General features: G+C 35.4%; 2 protein-coding genes across 4 annotated transcripts in view; one reads left to right on the top strand and one right to left on the bottom strand.

Moving 5' to 3' along the window:
• Positions 1–24,003, top strand: part of LOC120627972 (unconventional myosin-XVIIIa) — a 281,655-nt gene that overhangs the window by 25,851 nt on the left and 231,801 nt on the right. For all 3 annotated transcript variants that reach the window (XM_039896116.1, XM_039896114.1, XM_039896115.1), the window contains exons 2-4: positions 828–1,007; positions 6,125–7,345; positions 7,556–7,693. In XM_039896116.1, coding sequence (XP_039752050.1) covers positions 840–1,007; positions 6,125–7,345; positions 7,556–7,693 — 1,527 coding nt within the window. In that variant the 5' untranslated portion in view covers positions 828–839. The remainder of the gene's footprint in view (positions 1–827; positions 1,008–6,124; positions 7,346–7,555; positions 7,694–24,003) is intronic.
• Positions 20,981–23,533, bottom strand: LOC120627974. Its single transcript, XM_039896120.1, has 3 exons — positions 23,276–23,533; positions 22,309–22,571; positions 20,981–21,759 (listed from the first exon to the last, which is right to left on the bottom strand). The coding sequence occupies exons 1-3, from the start codon at positions 23,436–23,438 to the stop codon at positions 21,301–21,303; spliced, it is 885 nt and encodes a 294-aa protein (XP_039752054.1). The 5' UTR covers positions 23,439–23,533; the 3' UTR covers positions 20,981–21,300.

Raw genomic sequence — 24,003 nt, 5'->3', positions numbered from 1 at the left:
ACAAATTTATCCTATATCCGTTTCTTATTTTGGAGGTTCGAAACCCAAAAATGGGGGAACTCCTCAGTTTGCCCGAACCGAGTTTTTCTACTGCACAAAATGTATGGTATTTGCTGACAAAATTAATCATCCATATTCTAAATACATGTCCGCCTTGAATTTTCTGATTCAGGTTTTAACTATCTGGCCTTCGAGGTCTTGTCCCGTTTTGTTGTCCATCTAATCTATGTTTCGAATGACTCTTGGAGTGCACTGTGTATGATATATCATCATTTATCTTTCAACTGTTTCGTAATTTGTCATATTTGGTAATGTAACTGATCCATCAACGGGGAAGATTACTGTAACTTTCAAGCAGAGGGCTCAGTAGTGTTTGTTACTTGTCTGTGGTCACCAGTCTGGGGTTATGAGTTCGTAGCTATCATTTAGTATGAATACAAAAATAAAATAATTTATTAAAATATGCAATGTTGTGCATAAAACTATCAACTCTGTTTTAATCAAAAAAACTACAAAAAGGTCAAATTGTGAGGGGATTGACAGTCCTTAATAAACCTTTGCCACCTTCTAGGCAGAGCTGATTGACGGTCTTCCCAATTGAAAATTGGTATTAAGTTTTAATTTACGACTAAGACTTAGTATTAAAATGTTTTGAACGTCTATATAAACAGACGAATGCTTTATGGCAGACTAAAACTTTATCGTTCATTCTACCGACGTTGATCTGCTGTATGCAGTCCTAGAACAAGTTTGCGACTAGCATAAGTAAAATGCGATTTTGCTATACTTGTTTACCTTGACTTAAAAAACTGTTATTTTTGTTGCAGTTCCGTACCGCCATGTTCAACTTTATGAAAAAGTCGAATGTCTTAACTGGTGATTCCGGCGGGTATGAAGAACGCGATGGAGAAAAGGAGAGGCGGAAAAAAGAGAAGAAGGAAAGGAAGGAGCGGGAGAAACGGGAGCGGATAGCTGCCGGACTTGAGGAACCGCTGAGACTCGAAGAGGTATTTATATAAAACAAAACCATTTGCTTGTTGTCGTTACCGAGTCTACACTTAGACTGTACACAGATTATATATTAAAACATTAACTGGTTTTTTTAACACAAGTTTAATTTGCCATTGACTTTGTCGGTAACGAAGCCTTTCTTAATACACACATTCTTTATTACGTAGGGATTAACAATACCGAAACCATAGAACTGCTGTTCTTCAATTTAATCACTCGTACGAATTCGCACAAATCGATTTCTGTCGAATGTTTGTGCACGTTTTTTTTATATTACTTTCTTGATACATTATTCTAAAAGATATGTCACCGACGTTACTGTGACTTTGCAAAATGTAACTACTCATATGAATTTTACCTTTATACAGCTCGAACGCTTAATTTTTCTCTTACCAGACATGTTTCCCTGATACTCCCTTTACAAGTTCAGTAAATTATTCCTTTGTTGTTCGTTGTGTGTAAATTAAGAAGTCCCCCAACGTGCAGATCAATAAACATCTCATTTGTCAAAATCGTCCCAGACTTCCAGCGGGGGAACATAATATCCACGTATGTCTTTTGCGAAACGACATATTAGGTAACAATTTATTTCACTTCTTCATGAGTATGAAAATGTACAGAGTGACCTTATCCGCTGACCCTAATAAGGATCCTATAATGACAGGGCAACCACTGAATAATATCAATACCTTAAGCAACACTAAAGGTTTCTGCATACTAATTTTGATCTAAAATCCTAAATAAAGCCTCTTAAATGTTTATCTAATCTTAGCTCGGAATAAGATAAGTTCATTAACCTTGAGAACTGTAAGGCACAATAGCTCTTAAATCAACAGTCTACATAGAAATAATGGCGTGAGCAAGGGCACAAAAAGGCACATAATTCACTAGTTTCTAGTTCGAAATTTTCATTTTTTAATCACTATTTAAAATTAAAATCCAAAAGGATTATTAATAACTAGTTAACCCGGGCTTAGGCGTCTAGGTGGTAGTGGGTACCGTTGACATTTGACATGTTTCACACAATGTAGACGACAGACACACGACTTTAAGAATAAAATGTATTGAGGAAAAATAAAGAAGGATATTATGGCTTGTACTTTCTTACTTAGTCGGTATGTATATTGAATCCCAAACCAAACGATAGATAGTTTTTTAGTATTTGAATAAATTAATATAATGGAATAATTATAATAATTAATATATAAGAATAAATTAATCTAAAGGGTTAAATATCTCAATGTCTATCAACATAATATAACATATAATATTATAGCTGTATTCGTCTGGGAGAAACTATAAGTGAGAACTAAAATATAATCTCAAATCAGTACGTTCTGAGATTATCGATTTTAAACAGACAAAGCGCCGGTGACAATACTATTGCATTTGTACTATACAAAATGATCTCTACAAATTGTCCCCTACGCTCGCGTGCCAAATACCAGTTTAAAATACGTGTTTATTCTACAGATTTTGCGAATTCAACAGTTATCTAATTTAAAGTAAGCCGTGGTGGAAAAACTAGTTTTCTAATTATTCTTCAAGGTGTTCCACTGTTGTTTTCTAACGATAACTGTATTTAGTATCAATTCAATAAGAAATATCTGAACCGAGTCAAGGTTTAGTAGAAATTTTATACGTTGTCTAAAGATCTTATTAAATGCTTCTGCGAATCTACAAAGTAAAATATTAAATAGTTATTTTAACCACTACCAAAACGCTGAATTTTTGAACATATCGAGTCTTTCAGAAGAACCTAAATAGGTTGCAAAGGTCGGATAAGGGTTAGCTAAGATATTATGAAAATTATGCTTAATTTGTTATAGATTAGATTCTCCTGTTTTTGGCGGAGTATAGCAAATTTCGTTACATTTTCATATTATATGATGGAGTTCCGCAAAGTAGCGCCCTGCTCCAATATGGAAATGTAAGAAATTTTTCGTATTTCTTTCTCAAGTTTGTTATCAAAATCAAGGTTATTTTTTTTTATGAGGATCTTAATCACTCCTATATAGAGTACATGTAGTTCGCAAATCTGAAAAACAACGGATTACTCTAATATGAACTATGTTACTAGCTGTGACTTCTCGATGCGAACATAGCATGCAAATCTGCTTTTCCGGTAAAAAATGTCCAAGAAATCAGGTCAGGTTAGTGATTTTTTTTTCCAACTATACGCTTTTTTGCAATCGTCCTACGTTTCTTGCAAAAAATCGATGTTTACCTATTACCCTGCGACATTATGTAAAATTGCTACGTGAGGCTTTATAGAACCATTTTTAATGCTCTAAGCATTAACTTGCATCATTATTAGACCTTGATTAAATACCATGAAAATGCTGCGTTGAAGAATAGGATATAGGTAATTTTAAATGGCACTTCGCTTTCTTGGTACACAACGGATGGCTGATATATTATTGCCACACAACCTTTTTTAATCCAGCTGCTATTAATTTAGATAGTTTAAATGTCTAGATTCCATCATTACTTTTCCAAGGTAATACTGCAAAATAAATGCATTCATAGTGCAATCGTTGTTTATGACGCATTGAACACACATCCTCGGTTATCTTCACTCGTCAAACATGTTGTTGTTAAACAATGTATTATCTCTTATCTTATCTAAAGAAGACTTCGAGGTAACTGTTACTATTCTTAATCATGGTTTTGAGTCTGTCATTTTTAGTAAATAATTTAAGTTAAGCTTTGCCACTTTAGGTAAACATTTACATACATAACTTCCTCCTTATTTTCCACATAAACATAAGTAGCTTGCTACTTAATTGTATTATCCATGAACTTGAACTGTATTAGAAAACTATTATAAACTAACTCCCCAAAAGGAATTTATTAACTGGACGTGCTATTTTGGTTAAATTACTTTCTTATATTGACCGACTTCAATACAATGTTTTTGGTTTTAAAACATTTACATATTCCTTGGTCCTATTGCAAATTTTTGACTATCCGATTGATATATTCTATGATACAGCACGAAATTTACTGGCGCAAAACGGCATATCAGTGCAATAGTTCAGTAAACAGTATACTTCCAATATAACACATGGAAGTTGATTAAGATTTTTTTAAATCCTATTATGGTTTAGTGTTCCTATATTATGTAAGTGCGTTCTTTAGCTTGTATGTAAACAAAGCAAAACAAACATCAATGATAATCTCCATGTACATGTACAACCATGTAGCAATAGGTCAGTTCTTGATGTTGCAGAATACCATCGTGTGGCATTCAAATGTTTGTCTGAGCTAGTCAATTGTTCTAGCTTAAGCAATTCAGGATATTCACTTATGCTCGTGCTTTTGCCTGGTGTATAAAAGCTTTGTTTTTATTATTTAAAATATATTACCATGGTTTTATACTCAATCCATTATACTAGTCTAGATAAGGCCTAAGGACATATATTAGAACGGAAGAAACCAGGTCATGAAGTACTCATATAATTCCAAATTATTATACAATATTGTATTTTTTTATGAATGTAGTTACATTTAATTGCTGGTGTGTCTTATGAATAAATAAATATAATAATAATATCGTTTATTTCTTCCATCAAAATTGTAGATGATATGAGTTGACGAACTGGCTATCCTAACATAGAATCAAAATCATTAAAATAAAAGGCGTATACTCAAGTTCGCCCATGTTAAATTAAATTCAACTAACCCTAGATAATAATTCAAACAAGATTAGTCGACGGCTGTGTTCCACATTCTTGCACTGTTGTATGAACACAATAATCCTCACTTAGTTTTGCAGTGTAACGTGAAATAGGTATTATAAAACGTCCAATTCAGCAGTGGTTGTTACTTACCAGACATATTTTCCAGATTACTCCTGTTCCACTTTCAGAAAAATAGTGCAAGAATTTTGTAATGAAAATGAAGAACATCCATTTGACCCAAATGTAGTCCGCATAGAGTTCCGGTGAAATCGTGCACAGTTTCAATGAGTTGGAAAATAAAACGCCGGATATGATGAACTTGCATTTAAATGTAATACGGTTTTTTGCATGGTAGCATTACGTTTCGAAAATTATCTTATAATTCCATATATAATATTCGTAGTTCCGTTCTAGCGAGAAAGTGAGCCTTTTTTAACTGCCAGCTAATGGGCAAATTGCTGGCTACCTCAGTCATCTCTTCTTACAATTTGAACACAATTTTTTATAGATGTTTCCACTCTTTTCTAATATACATATGAACATATAAGTACAAACTCCTTTACGTTTTCTTTAAAACAGTTGATGCTAAAAGCTAAGTTCTAGTTCTTAACTATGGTGAATGCTGATAATAATCGGAAAGAATGTTCCTTATCTGTCAAATTGTCTATTGTGCTTGTGTAAGCACATTAGGATCTTGTAGGATTCCAAATGTTGGACTGTCATGTCTTAGTCGCTATTCAATTGGCATTAGTTACTTGCGTAGTACAGAGCTATATATTCTTGTGCATAAAGAGCGAGTGGTAAACGTGATGGATCCAAAATCAAAAACGAATTCAAGCGATGTCCACGGTTTTGGAGCTAATTTGAAAACTTGGGTACTGTGATAGTATTAGTTAGTGTAGTTTTTATAAACAGTGTCAGTTTATTTGAAATTTCTTTCAATTTACATGTTTTGAATTAACCTTAGAGAAAAATAATCTCTTGAACTGGATAAACTTACAATTATTTCGTATATCCATATCGCGATGTAAAATTAAAAGCTGGTTTAAAATACTACTTTACGGGTTGCACTTTCATTAGCGACAGATTCGCTTAGTCGCATTTCGGAATGCGGCCTTTTGCAGCGGCAGGAACTCGATAAGTTTCATCACCGTACCTTATACCGCTATGTCTTAACGAAACATCTGAGATCGAGAGTAGTCTTTAATACCTTAAAAAATATTGCAATGAAAATTAAAAAGGCGTTTTTATTTTATAATTTTATAACATTCTATGTTGTTGGTTTGATTTTATAAACACCTCCGTATGTTAACTAGAATGTTGCAGTGTATGAAGAATTGATGGATGAAAAAAAGAAAAAGACGAGGTTACACATTTATGAGCTATACCTATCTTAATAATTATAATAAAACCAGATTTTCTTTCCATAGGTTCGAAGATCGCTCAAGTTACGGGGACGACGCAAAGAAAAAGAGAAGCTACCTTCCGGAATAACAGCTGATTATACTGCCTCACTTTTCGCTCATCTCGAGAAGGATTCTAATTATTCTAACTACCCCCTCATCACTACTTCGGGGTCTAATTCCAATCTTAGCGATGAAAATAATCATTTATCGCCTGTATACCCAACACACAGTTGGAATAAAAAGGAAGGAGTACTCCAATCAGATAGTTCGGAAACGTCTCTTAACTCTTTAAACAATCCAAATAATGTAAATAGTAGTCCTCGGCAAGCACCAAATCTACCTCCGATACCGCCGCGTCCACCAAAACGTGGAATATTGAAAGGTACTCGATTAAGCAATACTAGTTCTAATTCTCAAGAAAGCAATGTCCAAAGTTCTGATACCATCGACTACGTCAACGGTCAAGACCCAAATGTACTAGCGCGAAACACGCAGCAAAATGAACTTATATCTTATGGCCTCCCTCCTTCAAAGAGTACATCGTCGAGTGATGATATGCAACAAATACAAAATTTTACCAAAAAAGTTATTCATAGCCCTGTTGAAAACCAGTACAAAAATTATAAAAATAACGCAAATTCATCGATAAAGACGCACGATATCGATGAGACACCAAAGACAAATGGAAATAGTTATTTAGGAGTTACTTCAACATCTCCTAGTGCGGACTCCTTAACCGATACCACAACGAACTCTTCATTCGCTACTCCTCCATTTTCAACTTCGCCTGTGGGTGAATCTCAAGGATTTCACAGATGGTCGAGGACGAGCACTTTTGACGATGTTTATTTACCTCTACCATCCCTAGCTCCTTTATTACTGCCGAAACCAAGAATGTTAACTATTCAGCGTCAAAAAGCGCCAAGAAACGATTTCGGATTTAGCCTTCGGCGAGCGATGGTTCAAGAGAGAATATTTATCGGAGACATGAAAGATTTGACAGGATACGAAGAAAATGGATTGCCTAATGGTGATAACAAATATAATGGAACTAACGTTATGATCAGTAAATTGAATTATAAAGCAGTCATACTGGCCGAACCAGGATCGTATCCGGGAGCCAGTGAAACTGGATTATTACCTGGCGATAGACTGATAGAAGTAAATGGTGTTAACGTAGAAGGGAAAAGCAGAGAGGAAGTGATCGATCTTATTAAGAGCAGTCAAGATTTCGTGAACATTAAGGTAAGTGTTTCGTGGTACAATCAACTTCTTTACATTAAAGTAAAAGCATGTATTCCATAAAGGTAAATATTTATGTCCTTTTATGAAGTGAAAGCAAGTTTTGCAACTAAATTTACTGCGGTCAAACGTATGCAAATTAACCTAAAAATGTTGAGGACGGGCTCAAGTGAGAAAGCATAGCAGGAATTGATATGTATCTTTTATTACCAGGTGCAACCAATAGCGGAATTATGCGAACTGTCGCGAAGACGCGCCGCTGACGGTGGTGCTGAAGTGGAACTCTCAGATAGCAATGTGAGAGGGGGAACCCTGAGTCGTTCTGGTAGCCGACGATTCACCAGTGCACAGGTTAGTGAAGATTAATAAATAGGATTATCAAAACATAAAAAAAAATTACAGAGCCAACAGGATTTCGAATTATGTTATGCTGTAATATAAATATTTTGCGAGGCACATTACGGAAACCCGTCCCTGCAATGTAAGCCTATAGTCGCAAATCCAAGGAAGGAAGAAGTTAGGAATTCGAAGATTTTTTTTTTTTAATATTCTACGTCAATACACATCGCCATCTAGCCCTAAAATATAGCATAGCTTGTGTTATGGGTACTAAGTATAGCTGATGAATATCTTTATGAATATAATACACGTAAATACTTATAATATACTGATCAGGCACTGAAAAACATTCATGTTTATCACACGAACATTCTCCAGTTGTGGGAATCGAACCCACGGCCTTGGACTCAGAAAGCAGGGTCGCTGCCCACTGCGCCAGTCGGCCGTCAATTCAGATACAATTCTGCCAAAGTTAAATGCTTACTAATAGTATAAATGCAAATGTGTGTTTATTTGTTTGTTTGTATTTCACCCTAACTAAGGAACTGGTGAACTTGTATTTTTTGGCATAGATTTAGTTGTAAGAACGGTAAAATATGCTACTCTTTATACCAGGATTACAAGCGGTTCTCATGATATTCGTAAAAAGTCGTCATAAACGCGGACGGTTAAAGTAGTCTACTATTGAAAAATGAAAATAAAAATTTAGTTGATGCTTGAGAATTTTATTTAAATAATAAAATATACTACGGCAATACACACATCGCTATCTATCCCCAAAGTAAGCGTAGCTTGTGGTATGGTTAAGCTTAGGTACTAAGATGATTGATGAAGGTGCGTGCTGGGATTTAACCTTGGCCCCCGTGAAGTGAAGCAGATAGTCCTACCCACTAGGCTATCAACCGTTTTCGCATGTATCGCATAGTACGCTGTATGCATATGCCTAAATAATACTGGCATCAAACAGCGCCTTTCTTCTGCAGTTCAAGTGCGAATTGTTAGTTTCTTCGGTCACGTGTCCAGGCGTAATGACGTGTCCATTGAGCGACTTGTGGTTCAAGGTAAAGTAGAAGGTACCAGAGCACGCGGAAGATCACCAATGAGATGGACGGACCAAGTGAAGGCTACAATCGAGGCTCCTCTACATGAATGCGCAAGAAAGGCAACCGTTAGAGAAGGGTGGCGAAGTATTGTCAAGCGAGCCACAACACCCAGATGACGACCACGACCAGTCTGTCAAGACTGAAACGACTAAGAAGAAAAATAATACTGGACCGATTTTATGAAAGTACACGAAGACCGATTGGTGTCGACCATTTGTCACGTCAAACAACTGCGAATAGCGTCTCTCGAAGCGACATCATCTACCGCAAGTGACTAATATTATGAGATCGGCGTAACTTGCCGGTAATGTCCACAACGACCGCATGCCGCATACCGTTGCGCGAGTATTATGATCGGGCGATCTCTTTTAGGGATCCGATGTTCGAAGAACGAATGTTTAATCTGCTGAATTTGTATTCGCATTACATGCTTTATGATCAATTTATTAAAAGAAGTTTTGCTAACTGTGAAAGGTTTGATCTCTATTGAATGTTACTATTTTTTTATGTTGTACTATGCTTTTTAGTGGCTGGGTGTTTATCTATATATTATATAAGTGTTTATTTGTATTATTCATGAAATTATTCATCAGTTATCTTAGTACCCATAACACAATCTACGCTTACTTTGGGACTAGATGGCGATGTGTGTATTGTCGTAGTATATTCATTTATTTATTTTTATGTTACCACAAGTTAGCCCAGCTGCAATCTCACCTAGTGGTAAGTGATGATGCAGTCTAAGATGGTAGCGGGCTAACCTGTTAGGGACTGTGGTAGTCAAAATTTAAAAAAAATCATAATTCATTTATTTTATGTAGTACCCACACGGTTTCCACGCGGCATCGCATTGGAACACTTAATCGCTTAGCGGTACGTCTTTGTATGTAGGGTGGTAACCAGCCACGGCCAAAGCCTCCCACCAGACCAGACCAGAGAAAATTCTGAAATAATAAATTCCCAAACTGCCGGGAATCAAACCCGGGACCTCCTAATTCAATACACAGCGCTCACCGTTAAGCCAGGGAGGTCGTCACACTCTTAAGTTTTATATATACTATTAAGTTTTATTTTGCTGTATTTATGGGTACGGAGGGATGAGATGTGAGATATTAATTTCAATAAACTGAATAAGTATATAAGTGTCGTCAGTGGTGTGCATTGGGTTTCTTACCAGGGTATGCATACACCAGGAAAATTGCATAAAAGGGCTGAAATTCTCCCCCTATACGAGTTATATATCAATATTTACCCATTGCAGTGGGTTTTTAGCGGTTTAAAGTAGGTAAAAAAAACTTTGACGGCCTTTTAATTGGTGCAGTGGCCTGTCCTTTCTGGCTGTTGGTTCGATTCCCGCAACTGGAAAATTTACATGAATATTTTTCGGTGTCTTGGTTTTTATTTGTATTTTATTTGTATTTATGTATACAATCCATAAAAATATTCATCAGTCATCTTAGTATACATTACACAAGCTACGCTTACTTTGGGGCTAGATGGCGATGTGTGTATATTTTTTTAAGTAGTACTAGCTGTTTCCCGCGACTTCGTCTGCGTTTAATTTTGTTTTTTGATGTGGCATTAAACATAGTTGTAGTTCTAAAAAAAAATTAAATTATTCAGTATCCTTATAATACGGAACTGTATGGTTCGCCAATAATACTCGTACTTGACATATTTTTTTGGGTATAGGAACTCGCCTAACTGCATTCACAACGGGTAAATTGCAAATAAAATATCCAAACAAAAACGACCGGATAGCTCGCGATTTAATAACATTACGTCTCGCTAAGTGGCAGGTGGTATCGAGAATTAATATGATACATCAATTAATTAAGGACGTCAATCAAGAACGTTGAAAGCTTTTTTTTTTTGTTCAACTAGTATTGTAATACAATAACTTTGTCATCAATACTTAGGTAGATAATGATGTACGATATTATTAAAAGTTATTTGATCTGTAAAGTTTATGATGTTTTCGTAACGAGTATATTTTATCAACGGCGGCGAATTTTATGCTGAATTTGTCATAGCTTCATGTGGCTTACATGTCAGGCCTACAGGCATGACAACGGTAGAATATGAAAGATTAGACGTACGTATATACGTACGTCTATACGTACGTCTATAAGGACGAATAAATATAAAAAGCAACTGTTAAAATCTGAAAGCCTTCTGTAGGAATACCGTTAAGACAATTGAACGAGCACGAGAACGTAGTGCTAGCATTAATTCTTCTTTGTACCTATACCCTCAATACCAAAAATTCATTTATTTCAAGAAGGCCCACTTTTGAAACGTCAAGTCAGTCTGTTTGTAGTGACTCTACCACACCGGTTGGTAAGGTAGATTCCACCGTGAAGAGCCGGCAAGACAAACATCATTTTACAGTTTACAATCCTTAAAATTTTCTATCTTGCGAGAGATGAGAGCGGAGCCTGCTTCCAAGCAGCCTTGTCATTAAGAAATTCATCAATCGTGTAGTAAACACGATTGATTAAATGTTAATCAAACATTCCTTATCTTATGCATTGGTAGGCCAGAAATTTTCTTGGGAACCATATTATAAAAGCATATGCTCAATCGCACAAATGACTTCTGGACCTTTCGCAAACGATATGCAGATGTCACTAACGTACTCGTATGTCCATTTCGAGTTAGGCGGCTGTTTATATCCACTTTTCGTTAATAAAGAGTAATGTTGTGCATAATTGCCTACATTTTGTTATACATATATTGTGAAGCTACCATAAGTATAAGTTATTCTTTAAATTTTTTACGGGGGGATTTATGTTTATATATTGACCATACAGCTCTTTTCTGCAATATGAATATACGAGTAGTTTCAATATCAATAGCTTGGCCCGATTATAACATCCCGTAAGACATCGCAGTATGAAACTGTTTATGTATTATTGTTATATATAGTAGATGTAGTTAATGTTATATATTTTTAAAATTGCACTATCCCGTTTCCATACTCCTGTTCTTCTTTCATTAAGGGTTGTCTGGAGGAGATCGCTTAAAGCGATAAGACCGCCTTTGCGCATTGTTATTCTTCTTATATTTATGTTTTCAATTTATATTATAAATTGTGTGCAATAAAGAATTTATCTATCTATCTATCTATCTATGAAAGTACGCAAAGTAAACATGCCAATATGGATTCTGCAATGCTCCTTACTTACGGGAGCTAAACATTTAGACGATTGAAAAAAAAACCTTGGAACTAGCCGCGCATTGATTGAGATGATGACAGCGAAGTTATAGTGAGTTTTTCGAATGTTATGATAAATTAAGCTAAAAATATGTCCACATCCTCTATAATAATAGTGTCAATTACAATTTGCCCCATATAACTGGAAACGAAACCGCATGCAATGTAAAACAATCTCTTCTCAGGCCATCATGTGTGACGACATGGCATGTTATCAGATTGCTGTTCACTTATTTTTCGACCGAGAAAAGCGAGATCTCAAGAGTTTACTTTGTCTTTTTGCACATTTTCATCAAATATTGTCTTTCAATGTCACACTTGGCACCCCGCTGTCACAATGGGTCGATATGATGATGCCAACGAAACGACAACCGTATGGCTTGAAGACGAATGAGAAGGATTGGGGAAAGTCGCGGGGAAAAATCAATCGAAATAAGACGCGTTGACCTCCAGGCAATAATTAAACCCCCAATGCGGTAACGCCATCAATAACAATGAACTTCGCGTGGGGTGACTCCCTAAATAACCTTCAGCTCCTAGACTTAGGTAGGCACTTTTATCAGATTGTAGTATTATTTATTTCCCGGGGTAATTTTGTGTGTATTAGTTTAATCCACCCTCGGTACTGTAAACTAAGTTAATTTAATCTTTTGACGGCTCATTTGCGCAGTGGGTAGTGACCCTGCTTTCTTATTCCAAGGCTGTGGATTCGATTCCCGATACGATGAACGTGAATGTTTTTCAGTGTCTGGGTGTTATCTGTAGATTATATTAGCTGTTGCCAGCGACTTCGTCTGCGTTTGATTTTGTTTTTTTTATGTGGCATTAAATTTAGTTGTAGTTCTAAAAAAAATTCAAGTATTCAGTATCACTAAGCCTTAAATGAGGGGTTTTCTGCTGTCCGCTGAGGAGTTCTGTCCTCGTAGTAATGGTGTAAAATCGTCAAACACTTTCATCCCCTCTCCCAAAGGAACCGAGCTTAATGTCGGGGTAATAAATATCCTATATTACTTCTAACACTTCCAAGAATATGTGTACAAAGTTTCATGAGGATCGGTTAAGTCGTTTTTGCGTGAAAGCGTAACAAACAAACTTACATTGACATTTATAATATTGGTCAGGGATATGAAGTATTTATGTTTATTATTCATAAAAATATTCATCAGTCATCTTAGTACCCAAGCTGCGCTTACTTTGGGGCTAGATGTATATGTGTTTTGTAAAAAAAAAATCAACGCTATGGTCTTTAAGTGAGATATCCGGGGTTCAGTACTCTGCAGGGTCGATTGGGGAATTTATAATTTCTGAATTCTTTCTGGGGATTGTCTGATCTACGGCTGGGCTAGTTTCTACCCTACCGACGAAGACTTCGCGTTCCGGTACCATCACGTAGAAACAGAGGGTACTGGTTTAAATATAAGTGCTATACCCCAATCAGGTTAGTCCGTAACCATTTTAGACTGCACTATCGTTTGGATGTGAGATTGCAATCGGTACTGTGAACTAAATAAATTAAATCAGAATTTAGCCGGGATGGAATTCAATCTATATAAGCGGTAAGTATCCAAAGCGGTTTCGTGGAATATTGATGGTGGCAGATTTTTCTTCGATCGTGGATTATGGCGTTTCAAACTCATTCTGCTTTTAAGCATCATTATACGAACAATGTACATCCAATACTCTTTAGGACATAGGTCTATTAAAGGGGTTTCGTCGGTGCAATACCGTCGTCTGCCCACCTATAGGAAGTATAACAAAGTTGAGTTTTTGGGTGCGGGACATTAGAGTGCCAATCGTTTGGTACTGTAATATTCAACGGTTCTCCGAGTTAGGCGCCCGGCCCATTACCACTGTAACTCCACTTGAAAATTCACAAAATTCGCAAAAAGTATATGTTACATTCATACGAGCAAACAAAAAAATTCATTCCAGCGTGGACGTTAATAATTTTAATAATGCACGTATACTACGTGCTACGTAATGCTATATATTATTTATTTAATTAGGCCTTTTCTCAGATACTCCTGTATATTAAAGACAAATAATGATATCTATGAACGAATCTATAATTGGGGCGAGGTCTTATAGACTACTGGTTTTATTAATGTGACTCTAGAGTTAATCGAATGTTGATTGAGATCATGTAGAGCTGATCAAAGTGAGTGGCTACGCATTCATAGAATAAATTCAACAGAGTGTCCTTAAGAGCAATTTCCTGTATTCATGCTGGAGTCGATAATTTTAAGGGCTACCGCATGAATAGATTGAAGACTTTAATTAAGATAGATCTACTGGTGAACCAATAAATAAATTGCAATAACGCAAGTGAGGATAGATGTGGGGAAAAACTGATGCAGAGAATATTAAAAAAAGTGTAACGAGTTTCATTCGTCTATATTAAGTTAGTAGTTATGTAGTAAATGTATGGTTTAAAAACAAATCTCGAGCTATTTAGCAAAGTTCTTCCATTTATATATCAATTTAATTCAAAATGGTATTTTTTAAATGGAAAACCTTATGAATTTCATTTTAGCTTATACACAACCCGATAAAATTACAAACAGTTGTCTGTCTCGCGCTAGACGCGGCTGGCACCATTTAACGAACCGCACTGGCTGGCTTGCCAGTTGGGCACGAAATGTAAATATTTTAATTTTGTGTCACTCCGTAATAAAACACCGACACCCGTAATTAATAATCAATATTATCCGAAATCTTCAGATACTTATTTTCCCTGTTAAAGGATGCCTTTACTAACGTCGCTTTATGATGGACTCTTATCTTGGATTGGATTGATTTGCATGCATATGAATGCAGAAGAAATGATAATGGTTACGATTTTGTATATTCGATTTTTTTTTCTGTCTTATGTTGTAAACAATATTTCTATTACTATTTAATGTAACAGTGATTTTATAAAAGTGGGGTAAATAATTAAAATTTGACAACTATAAATTAATGTTTGCCAGATATTTTATGAAATTGATTAGGATTTTCATAAATACGCTATTAATTATTATAAAATTAATAAATAGTTTCAAGAAATAATTAAAATTACGTTTTATTTACAACCAATGTTCATGACATTGAGTTGGTGGGTAGTTAGATATAAATACGACTTCATTGTGTATACAGTGCAGTCCTGGATGGACTCGAACGAACGTAGTCGTTATCTTTAGGATACATAAAGTATAATGTATGAGTTTTCTTCATGTTCTATGTATATGCGTATATTTAATATCGTATAAAAGAAGCATATTTTACAATAAAAAGTAACGATAAGTTCATGTATATTAGAAGATAGGTAAGAGAAAATGTGCTGTAGGTATGATTTCCTACATAAAATGAGGGAACAGGGTAGACAGTATCTCGTTTTCAGTACCACAGGCGGCGTTTGTTTTTTTTGTAGCTTAAGCACACATAATCTTTCTATGGGTTGTTATGCGTATCCCGGCACAATTCTGTTTTACGGCCGGAGAGGCTTGTTAGGTACGTCACACTAGACATTCTGCGAGCGTTGGGCTCCATTCAATCCTGTCACTCGCCTAGGGTTGGAACACTTAAATACCCTCGTACTTTATTGTTGAATCTTAAGCCGCATACAACCTTCGATGATTTGGCGGCAAGCAATTTTGAACCGATCCTCCTTATTTTGAGAGTCTTTAATCTGTTGTACAAACATAAGTTGCACGCATGTAGATTTGTTCTCAAAGAACGCACTCTGAAAGGTTTCCTTTGAAACGCTTCTTGTGTGCATGTGGTTGCACGGAATATTCAATTAGAGGCATTCCTGTAGAAGCTTTTCCTTCCCCTTCCGCAGGCATAGGTCTTGACAGTCGATGCTGATATTTTAAATACAAAAAAATATTCCTACGTAATGTACCAAACCTTATACTGATCTATAAAGTTGACGTTTATTTGTTTACTTGGACGCGATGATCTCAGGAACTACTGGGTCCGATTAAAAAAATATTTTAGCATTGGATAGTCCATTTATCGAAGAAGGCTATAGGCTTTATATAATCACCCTAAGACCAATGGGAGCATAGCACAACTTAAGAATGTTTCAAAATAAACGTTTAAAGCTTACGTTTTAAACAAACTTTAGACAACTTAATGAGAGACATCTCAAGGATTTCACCTGGTAATTTGTTATAAAATGATATACAATTACCCTTAAATGAATTACTAATTTTATGCAGCTACAACTGCACTACAAGTTTATTTTTACTTCTAATATTAATATTGTTACAGTCCACTTTCATTTTAAATGTTGTTATATTCTTATGTATTCGTTTGAAACACCTAATCTGAGGTAATAAATTATGACAATTTTCAGTCGTGTAGACTGCACACTATTTTGCGACAGTGCTTTGTCTTGATTTCGCCGAAACCGGTCCTAGTCTTTGAAGTAATGCGGGCGAGCCGTTATTTTAGCCTTTGTTCTACATCCTAGGTATTTTACGAATACGAACAACTTCTCTATAGATGGGTAAACAAAACATTGCACAACTACTTAATAATTTACGTACAAGTTTAAGAAAGATTTACTTTGTAGGCTTAAAGCGTTGCCATGTTTGGGGACGTAATAGTATGAAATGTATATTTTACTAGCGGACCCCAGCGCCATCTGTCGGGATTATTTGTGAATCTAAACCATCCAGGGTGCCACCCAAACGTATACCAAAAAATTCATTCAAATCGGTCCAGCCGTCTAGGAGGAGTTCAGTGACATACACACACGCACACACGAACTATATAAATCAAGATATTAAATAATAAATAAATAAAATAAATAAATAATAGATAAATATACTAAGACAATACACACATCGCCACCTAGCCCCAAAGTAAGCGTAGCTTCTGTTATGGGTACTTAGATGACTGATGAATTTTATTTTTATGAATAATATACATAAATAATTAGAATATACGTATGACACCCACCAAGCACTGAAAAACATTCATGCTCATCACAAAAACATTTTCCAGTGGTGGGAATCGAACCCACTGCCTTGGGCTCAGAAAGCAGGGTCGCTGCCAACTGCGCCAATCGGCCGTCAATAGAAGCGGTGATAGCAAAGTGGCCTCGGCTTTCCTTTCGTGTATACTGAGTTTGCGCACTTGGCCAGCGTGGTAGACTATGGCTTTTTTTTTTTGTTATCGGGGGGGAAATCTTCAAAGATACCCGACCTCAGGGAAGATCGGGTTATACTACGGCCCTTCGCATTCGGAGCGGAGCGGAAATGTTCCGCACCTTACTGAGCTATGTCTGTAACTCTACGGGTTATCTTATGTTATTTGCGTAGACGTATACTTCGAGCCTAGCCCCCTTCATCGAACAGCGCATAAGTGACTCGAAGCCAGATGATGCCATGTAATAGAGTAATAAAAAAATCACAGAAACTACTGCAAAAAATCGGCCTAGTATCGGTTTATCAACAGTTATCTGAAAGTCATGGTTGTGTTGTGCATTGTGCATATAACTTCGCGTTTACAACGAACTCTTCATTTAAAATATTTTCCATGGCTTCCTCGAGGCCCTGATACGAATACATTTGCAAAATCAAATAATCGCTTCTTCATTGTTAACGTTGAAACTAAAACTGTAAAAAAAAGTAAAAAATATATAACAAATAAGCCCATTGGACCTATTTGGGGACACCGCACTAAAGTATCTTCCCTTATACTTAGTCAAATCTTACAATATACCTCATAAATTAGCATTATTTTCTAGCGACAATTATAGGCAAGTAAATAATTCTAGAAAAATTAAATAATACCACTATTAATATAAAAAGTATGCTCAATGAAGAAGACAAAATCGTCAATTGTAATAACTACTGCAAAAAATCGGCTAGTACATTTTAATAAACCGTTAATATAATCCAAATACCTGTGCAGCGCCACCTTGTAGCCTTCTGCCAAAACGCCGCGCCGCGAATTATATTTAGCGGTTTAAATGACAGACACAACGCGGTCCAACTTATAATACCCCTCTATTCGCGTCGGGATTAGTAAAATAAGTTAAAATAAAACTGGAGGTCGTCTGCCAAGGTAAATTGGAGCTAAACGTTTGGGCGGTGAACCGTGATAGACAGTCTAGACGCCCCGCCTCCCAAATTGCATCCCTATTGACCTATGCTATTGCCACTCGAATTTTAATCCCTGCTAATCATAAATGTACTTTGTAGGTCTGCGAGAAAACCTTTTGCATTTAGTTAATATGAAATTTTAGTCCAATATCTTTGGTGTTCACATTTACATCTGTTTTAAAAAGAAGAACAAGGAGAAACACTTTATTGCACGTATAACATACAGGAAAAGAAACTTTAATGAGTATTAAGTAAACAATGTAGACATGCAAAGGCCTTATTGCTACAAGCAATCTCTTACAGGCAACCTTTGTGGACGGGATTTACAACAAGAAAACAAGATAGTGCCAAGAGTGTTGATATATATATACCTAAATACCAAAATGTATAGATGCAAATACATAGATAATTTAAATAAATATACGTAATATATAAGTATAAATTGTAAATATGTATATAATAAAGATGAAACTGGATGAAAATTTATGAAAAAATTTAAAAAAAACTGCTTCCTGTCATCTTTTCGTTGTTTTGTATCATATCCAAGGTAGGTACCTAATGTTTGAATCTAACGAACAAATGCGATTTATTTCAAGTTAACCACTCAAATCGTTTTCGAGCTGTTTATCAAATGAAACCATACGTTTTAAGCTATTAGATTAATTCGTACAATACAATAATGTAAAAATCTAAATAAGTGCTTCCAACAGAAACCCTACCAGTGATGTTTTATTAATTTAAGGACTTAATAATTACTAGAGCGGTTAATTAATCCACATTAACATTCTATACCGATGATCACACAAAACCTTTGGAGGAGGTCTATATTGACCCCGCGCAAGGTTTCGTGTTATATTAGCGAATGACAAAATTTCGGAGATCCATATAAATTATATGTGGATCATTGATAGTGAATCGTTGATAGCCTAGTGGCCTCTAGAGCGAGGGCCGCGTACGATCACCGGAACAAGTTCAAGGTGGTTAAACAACGGAGTAAAGCTAAAAAATATAACACCCTGAACCTGCGTGTTGAGAGTTATTCATAATGCTCCCAAAGGGTTTGAGTTCCACCATTCCGTACTGGGCCAACGCCGTGGACTACGGCCTAAGAGCTTCTCATTCTAAGAGCAAACTCGTGCCTGTAGTGAATTGCATGAAAAGGTTGAAAAATTTCAATCTCTCTGAAGTTTGTCGCAATATTAATAGTTAATAATAATTGTTCCTGCGACGAACGTCTGGCGCAGTAGGCAGCGACCCTGCTTTCTGAGTCCATGGCCGTGGGTTCGATTCCCACAACAGAAACATGTTTGTGTGATGAACATGAATGTTTTTTAGTGTCTGGGTGTTATATCTTATATTATAAGTATTTATTTATGTCATTCATAAAAATATTCATCAGTCATCTTAGTACCCTTAAGTTCATAACACAAACTACGCTTACTTCGGGGATAGATGGCGATGTATTTATTGTCGCAGTATATTTTTTTTTTTTTTTTTTTTTTTATATTTTCATTCCATCTGTCAAAAACTGCTACTCAATTATGCAGCTACCTTGCAGTTCTAATGGAAACCGTCCGAACATTGAACTATTAAATTAACGGTACGACAATATTATGAGGAAGGTAACTACTCCGCTCCACAAATAATTTTAATTGGATTAATCAAGTTAAAAATAAATAAACCGCACATGAGGAAAAGATATATTTTAAAAAGACAGCAAATTATGAGTCAGAGTCGTTTACGGAAAAATCCGTACCTCGAAAGGAAACCTATAAATACTATATCAAAATTGTAACGTTTATATTTACAGCAACACTATTATATATATACTACGTATGCTATATATATATAATAGTAGTAATATATATGTATTGTTCCAACACTTCCCAATCAATACTTTTGGAGAAATAACTGCACAAATTTGTCATACAAAATACGCAGCGTCAAATGGGGTCGTGGATTAATATGACTCCCCCATAAAGGCTTTGGCACAGAATTAAGAACATACAGAACCCTCATTCAGCCATTATGGCATGCAGTGCATTGTGTCCAAAAGCAGTAAAAGCGTACCGAGCATTTCTCACTTCATTCCCCCGCGGTACGTTGCTAGCTCACAAACTTTTTACCATTTTTCCTATGTTATGGTAAAAACGTTTAGAACATTAAAGGTAAAATAATTTTAGATTTACTATCAACTGGTAAATGGTATGAAGCGACAGGTGGTCAGTCAACCTTTTCGAGAAGCACTACTAAAGTGGAGTTGTTTTAGATTCTTCAATACTATACTAGTATAGTAAAAAACAGAAACCCTGTATAAGACTACTGTCTTATACAGGGTTTCTGTTTTTTTTCTTAATTCTGTGGGCTATGGTTAAACAATATTAAAACAATAATTCATTACATTTTTTTGGTGACCTTGTCCCATTCGTTATTTGAAATTATAATCATTTCTCTGAATCAAGTATTAGTAATACTTTTATTGGGTCCTAGGGGTCTATAACAATCTTTTCAATAAACTTTATTTAAAGATATACGATAATGGACTACGGGAAGGTAACATCTATTTCTATACATTAAGAAAGTATAATATTTTTATGTCATAAGTTTGAAAACAGAATTTATAAACAAATTATTTGTATACTCAAATGCTATGTGTGATGATAATGCATAAATAAATCATATTAGAAATAATATATTGTCCAATTAATGTACAATGCTGCAGATTCAGTTGTTAACTTATCTTGATAAATAGCCTTTAAAATATAACATAATGACAGCTAGTGCTGGAAAAGTTCTGATGTAAATAATTAAAAACAAAACATATTATTGTTTGGTACGCATTATTAGACTATATAAAATGTTCCTAATAAATTAAACAAATAAAACTATTACAATAAATTTATTATTTTTTTGTCGTAATAGTTTTTTTTACACACACATATCACTCCTAGGCAGTCTATATAGATGCACTACAATCGTGTTTTAAGTTTTACTTTGTTACCATTTTTCTTAAAAAGTAATGGGCCGATTCAGATGCTCTATACAAAAGTCATACATCAGTTTTTAAAAAACTTTTTTTACTTGTCCTAGTACTTACAGTACAGTGAAGTACAATTTTCTTTAATAATAAACAATTTGAACAAAGATTTTACTGTATTTAGACCTGCCAGTTTTACAACTTTTGTTCGACCATACATCATTGATTCAAATATTCTGCGAATTTTTATCGAAGCTCTGCATTTCGTATTTCGCGATAACATTGCACACTTCCATTTTGACTTTGGGAATAAGGTTTGGCTGTAATTTCTTCACACTCGCTGCCATACTTCTAAAGAAGACATCTATTTCATTTGTGTTTTCTTTAAGCATTTTTTCTATGAGCTTGTCTATGGCCTGCGACCGCTCTTCGAGCCTCTTTCTATCATCCACACATTTTATTAGTCTAGGCTCACTCATAATCATGGGTTTTGGTAGAATTTTAACGGGAGGTATGTTCCTTGGTAATGGTGTTGATCTTTTTCTTCCAGCATTCTTTCTACCAACCTTTTTCGGTGGCTGCTCCAGTTGAATATTCTGTTCCATTTGAACCGTTTTTGGCAATATTTTTATAATTTGTGGTTTAATATCTATTTCTTGGTGTTCTGAGCCGTTAACCAGTGTGACCTGTAATTTAGAGAAGATATATACAATTTTTTAATCCACACATTATCATTAATTGATAAATACATTAAATTATTATTCATTAAGCATTTAGTTTCCTTAGTGTTGTATTATTTTATTGTCATAATATATCATTTGGCATCTGGAATGCAGCCAAGAAACTCTCATTTATCATGGAGGGAGGTCTTGCGTTCCCAAATGGTAAAATTTAGGTATTTATTATTTCTCAATTTTCTCTAATGTGGTGGGGGCTTTGGCTGTGGCTAATTGTCCACCCAAGTAGAAGTATTTCTGCCTAGCGACTTATTGTTCCAGTACAATAAGGTTTCAGTGACATCAGCCATGGCTGCTATACCTAAGTATGAGTGTTGGCACTCTAATCTCCATCTTAACTCACCACCAGGTGAGATTGCAGTATTTGTCAGAACTTTGGTATGCCACTAAGTGTGTGCCAAGACCATTTGCTACATAAATATTCCTGAGACTGATTGTTGGGCCACTTTTGCCTAGTTTACACTTGTAAGGGTCTGTACAAGGATAATTAACACTTACCTCATAATCATGTTCATAATATTCTTGACCATCCATAATAACTTGTTGCTCATTTTCAACTTCTTGTTCACTTATTTGACTGTCACTCAATATGTGTTCTCCATTCTCCACCTCCCCAATCTCAATTGCCATGTCTAAAGGCATAGCACTAAGGAACTGTAGTTTCTCATATATTGGTACTTTTGACCTGTGTATTGCTCCCATTCTCTTGCTACGTGTGTAGCTATCTCGAAGGCCTCTCCATCTTTTCTTGCATTCCTCAACTGTAAGTTACAAAATATTGTGTAATAATATATTGCAAGCCCTTTTATGTCATATCATGACGAAATAGTAACAGAATTATGCATTAAATCTTATTCCAATTAGTCAATATTCTAGGAACCATGCATTTTTTGTGGAACAGACTTCAATTAAATATATCCAAGGGATTACAAGGATTAGGGAAAGTTTCCACCTAATTCTAAAAAAAATAAGATTAACTCATTCAAAATTTGGTAAATTTTTTTGAAAAACTGAAAATTCTATTGTGTACTGGGGTGAAAGCTAGGTGAAAGTGCATAGTTCCATTTATGGAGAAAATTGTTTCAGTGCCATATATTTTGATACAAACTCTTCACATGATTGAATATCTTCAACAACTTCACAAACTTTCACATTTCTATGTATATTGGAATATCGCTGCACTTAAAAACAACATATTTTTAAATATTACGAGTCAGCTGATCTGTTACATGTAAACAAACACGATAATATGTAACAGAACTTTTACTTATAGATTTATTTCCTTTCTTTGTTATTATTACTAATTTATGTTTCACTTGTTATCTAATTTATATAAAAGAGTAATAGAATGTAAACATTTAGCAAAATATAACATTAGTGATAAAGAATTCTTTGTTCGCAATCATCTTTGCAGTCGCGTATTGCATGCAGCACAAGGGTAACCCAACTTAAAAAGTGACCTCACCTGGTTTAAATAATTGTGTTGATATTATTTTCCAAGTATTTTCTCGCGCTAGAATATTCTTTCTTGAGTGAGCCAACCAACAATATAGATGCTTATAGGGTTCCACTAATTCAATTAGTTTTTCATCCTCTTCCGTGGTCCACCCTACGGCGTTCAATGGCATTTTCTTTTGCTAGTTGCTTGCGTCACAACATCAAAACAAAATGTCGTCTGCCTATCACGAACTAAAATAACCGTGCTGCGCAGCACACCGTGGCTGATTATTACGTACTGTATCTGTGTCGTGTTCTCAAAGTTTTGTTTCCGCAAACCTGATTGGACAGCCAAGATATTGCAGCATATGGTTTTACAGCATACCAGAGCCATCTAGTGGTGGTACTTAGAACTTTTAGAGAAAGACGCCATCTAGTGTCAAGATCTATTTTGCGTTATTTCTACTTTTTGCTAGATGGCGGTTGAGTTATTAGTTTAAAATTATGTTAGTACGTCATCTTGTATCGAGTTATTGCATTAATGTTATGTCTTTTGGCATTGTGTATGTAGGCATTGATATACGTACATGTAGGTAATCTGTGCTAGAGCTTGATGGTCGTTACCCTTCTACTGGATCTGTATCTACACTTAAAACTTATAGTGAAATGTCTTGGTCGCTGGAAATTTTACTTATTCTATCTAGCCATCCAAGCTCGCTTAAGAAATCTAGCTGGGCCTGGCTGTTTGCGTAGCTC

The sequence above is a fragment of the Pararge aegeria genome, chromosome 12 (genome assembly GCF_905163445.1).
Source record: "Pararge aegeria chromosome 12, ilParAegt1.1, whole genome shotgun sequence".
NCBI classification, from domain to species: Eukaryota; Metazoa; Arthropoda; class Insecta; order Lepidoptera; family Nymphalidae; genus Pararge; species Pararge aegeria.
Note: the sequence above shows the minus strand (reverse complement) of the source record. Positions and strands in the feature narration are given on the sequence as shown.

Coding starts and splice junctions, on each gene's coding strand:
- LOC120627974 (XM_039896120.1), bottom strand. CDS start 23,438: ATGCCATTGAACGCCGTAGGGTGGACCACGGAAGAGGATGAAAAACTA. Junction 22,572..23,275: donor AACACAATTATTTAAACCAG/GTGAGGTCACTT, acceptor TGTAACTTACAG/TTGAGGAATGCAAGAAAAGA. Junction 21,760..22,308: donor ATTATGAACATGATTATGAG/GTAAGTGTTAAT, acceptor TCTAAATTACAG/GTCACACTGGTTAACGGCTC.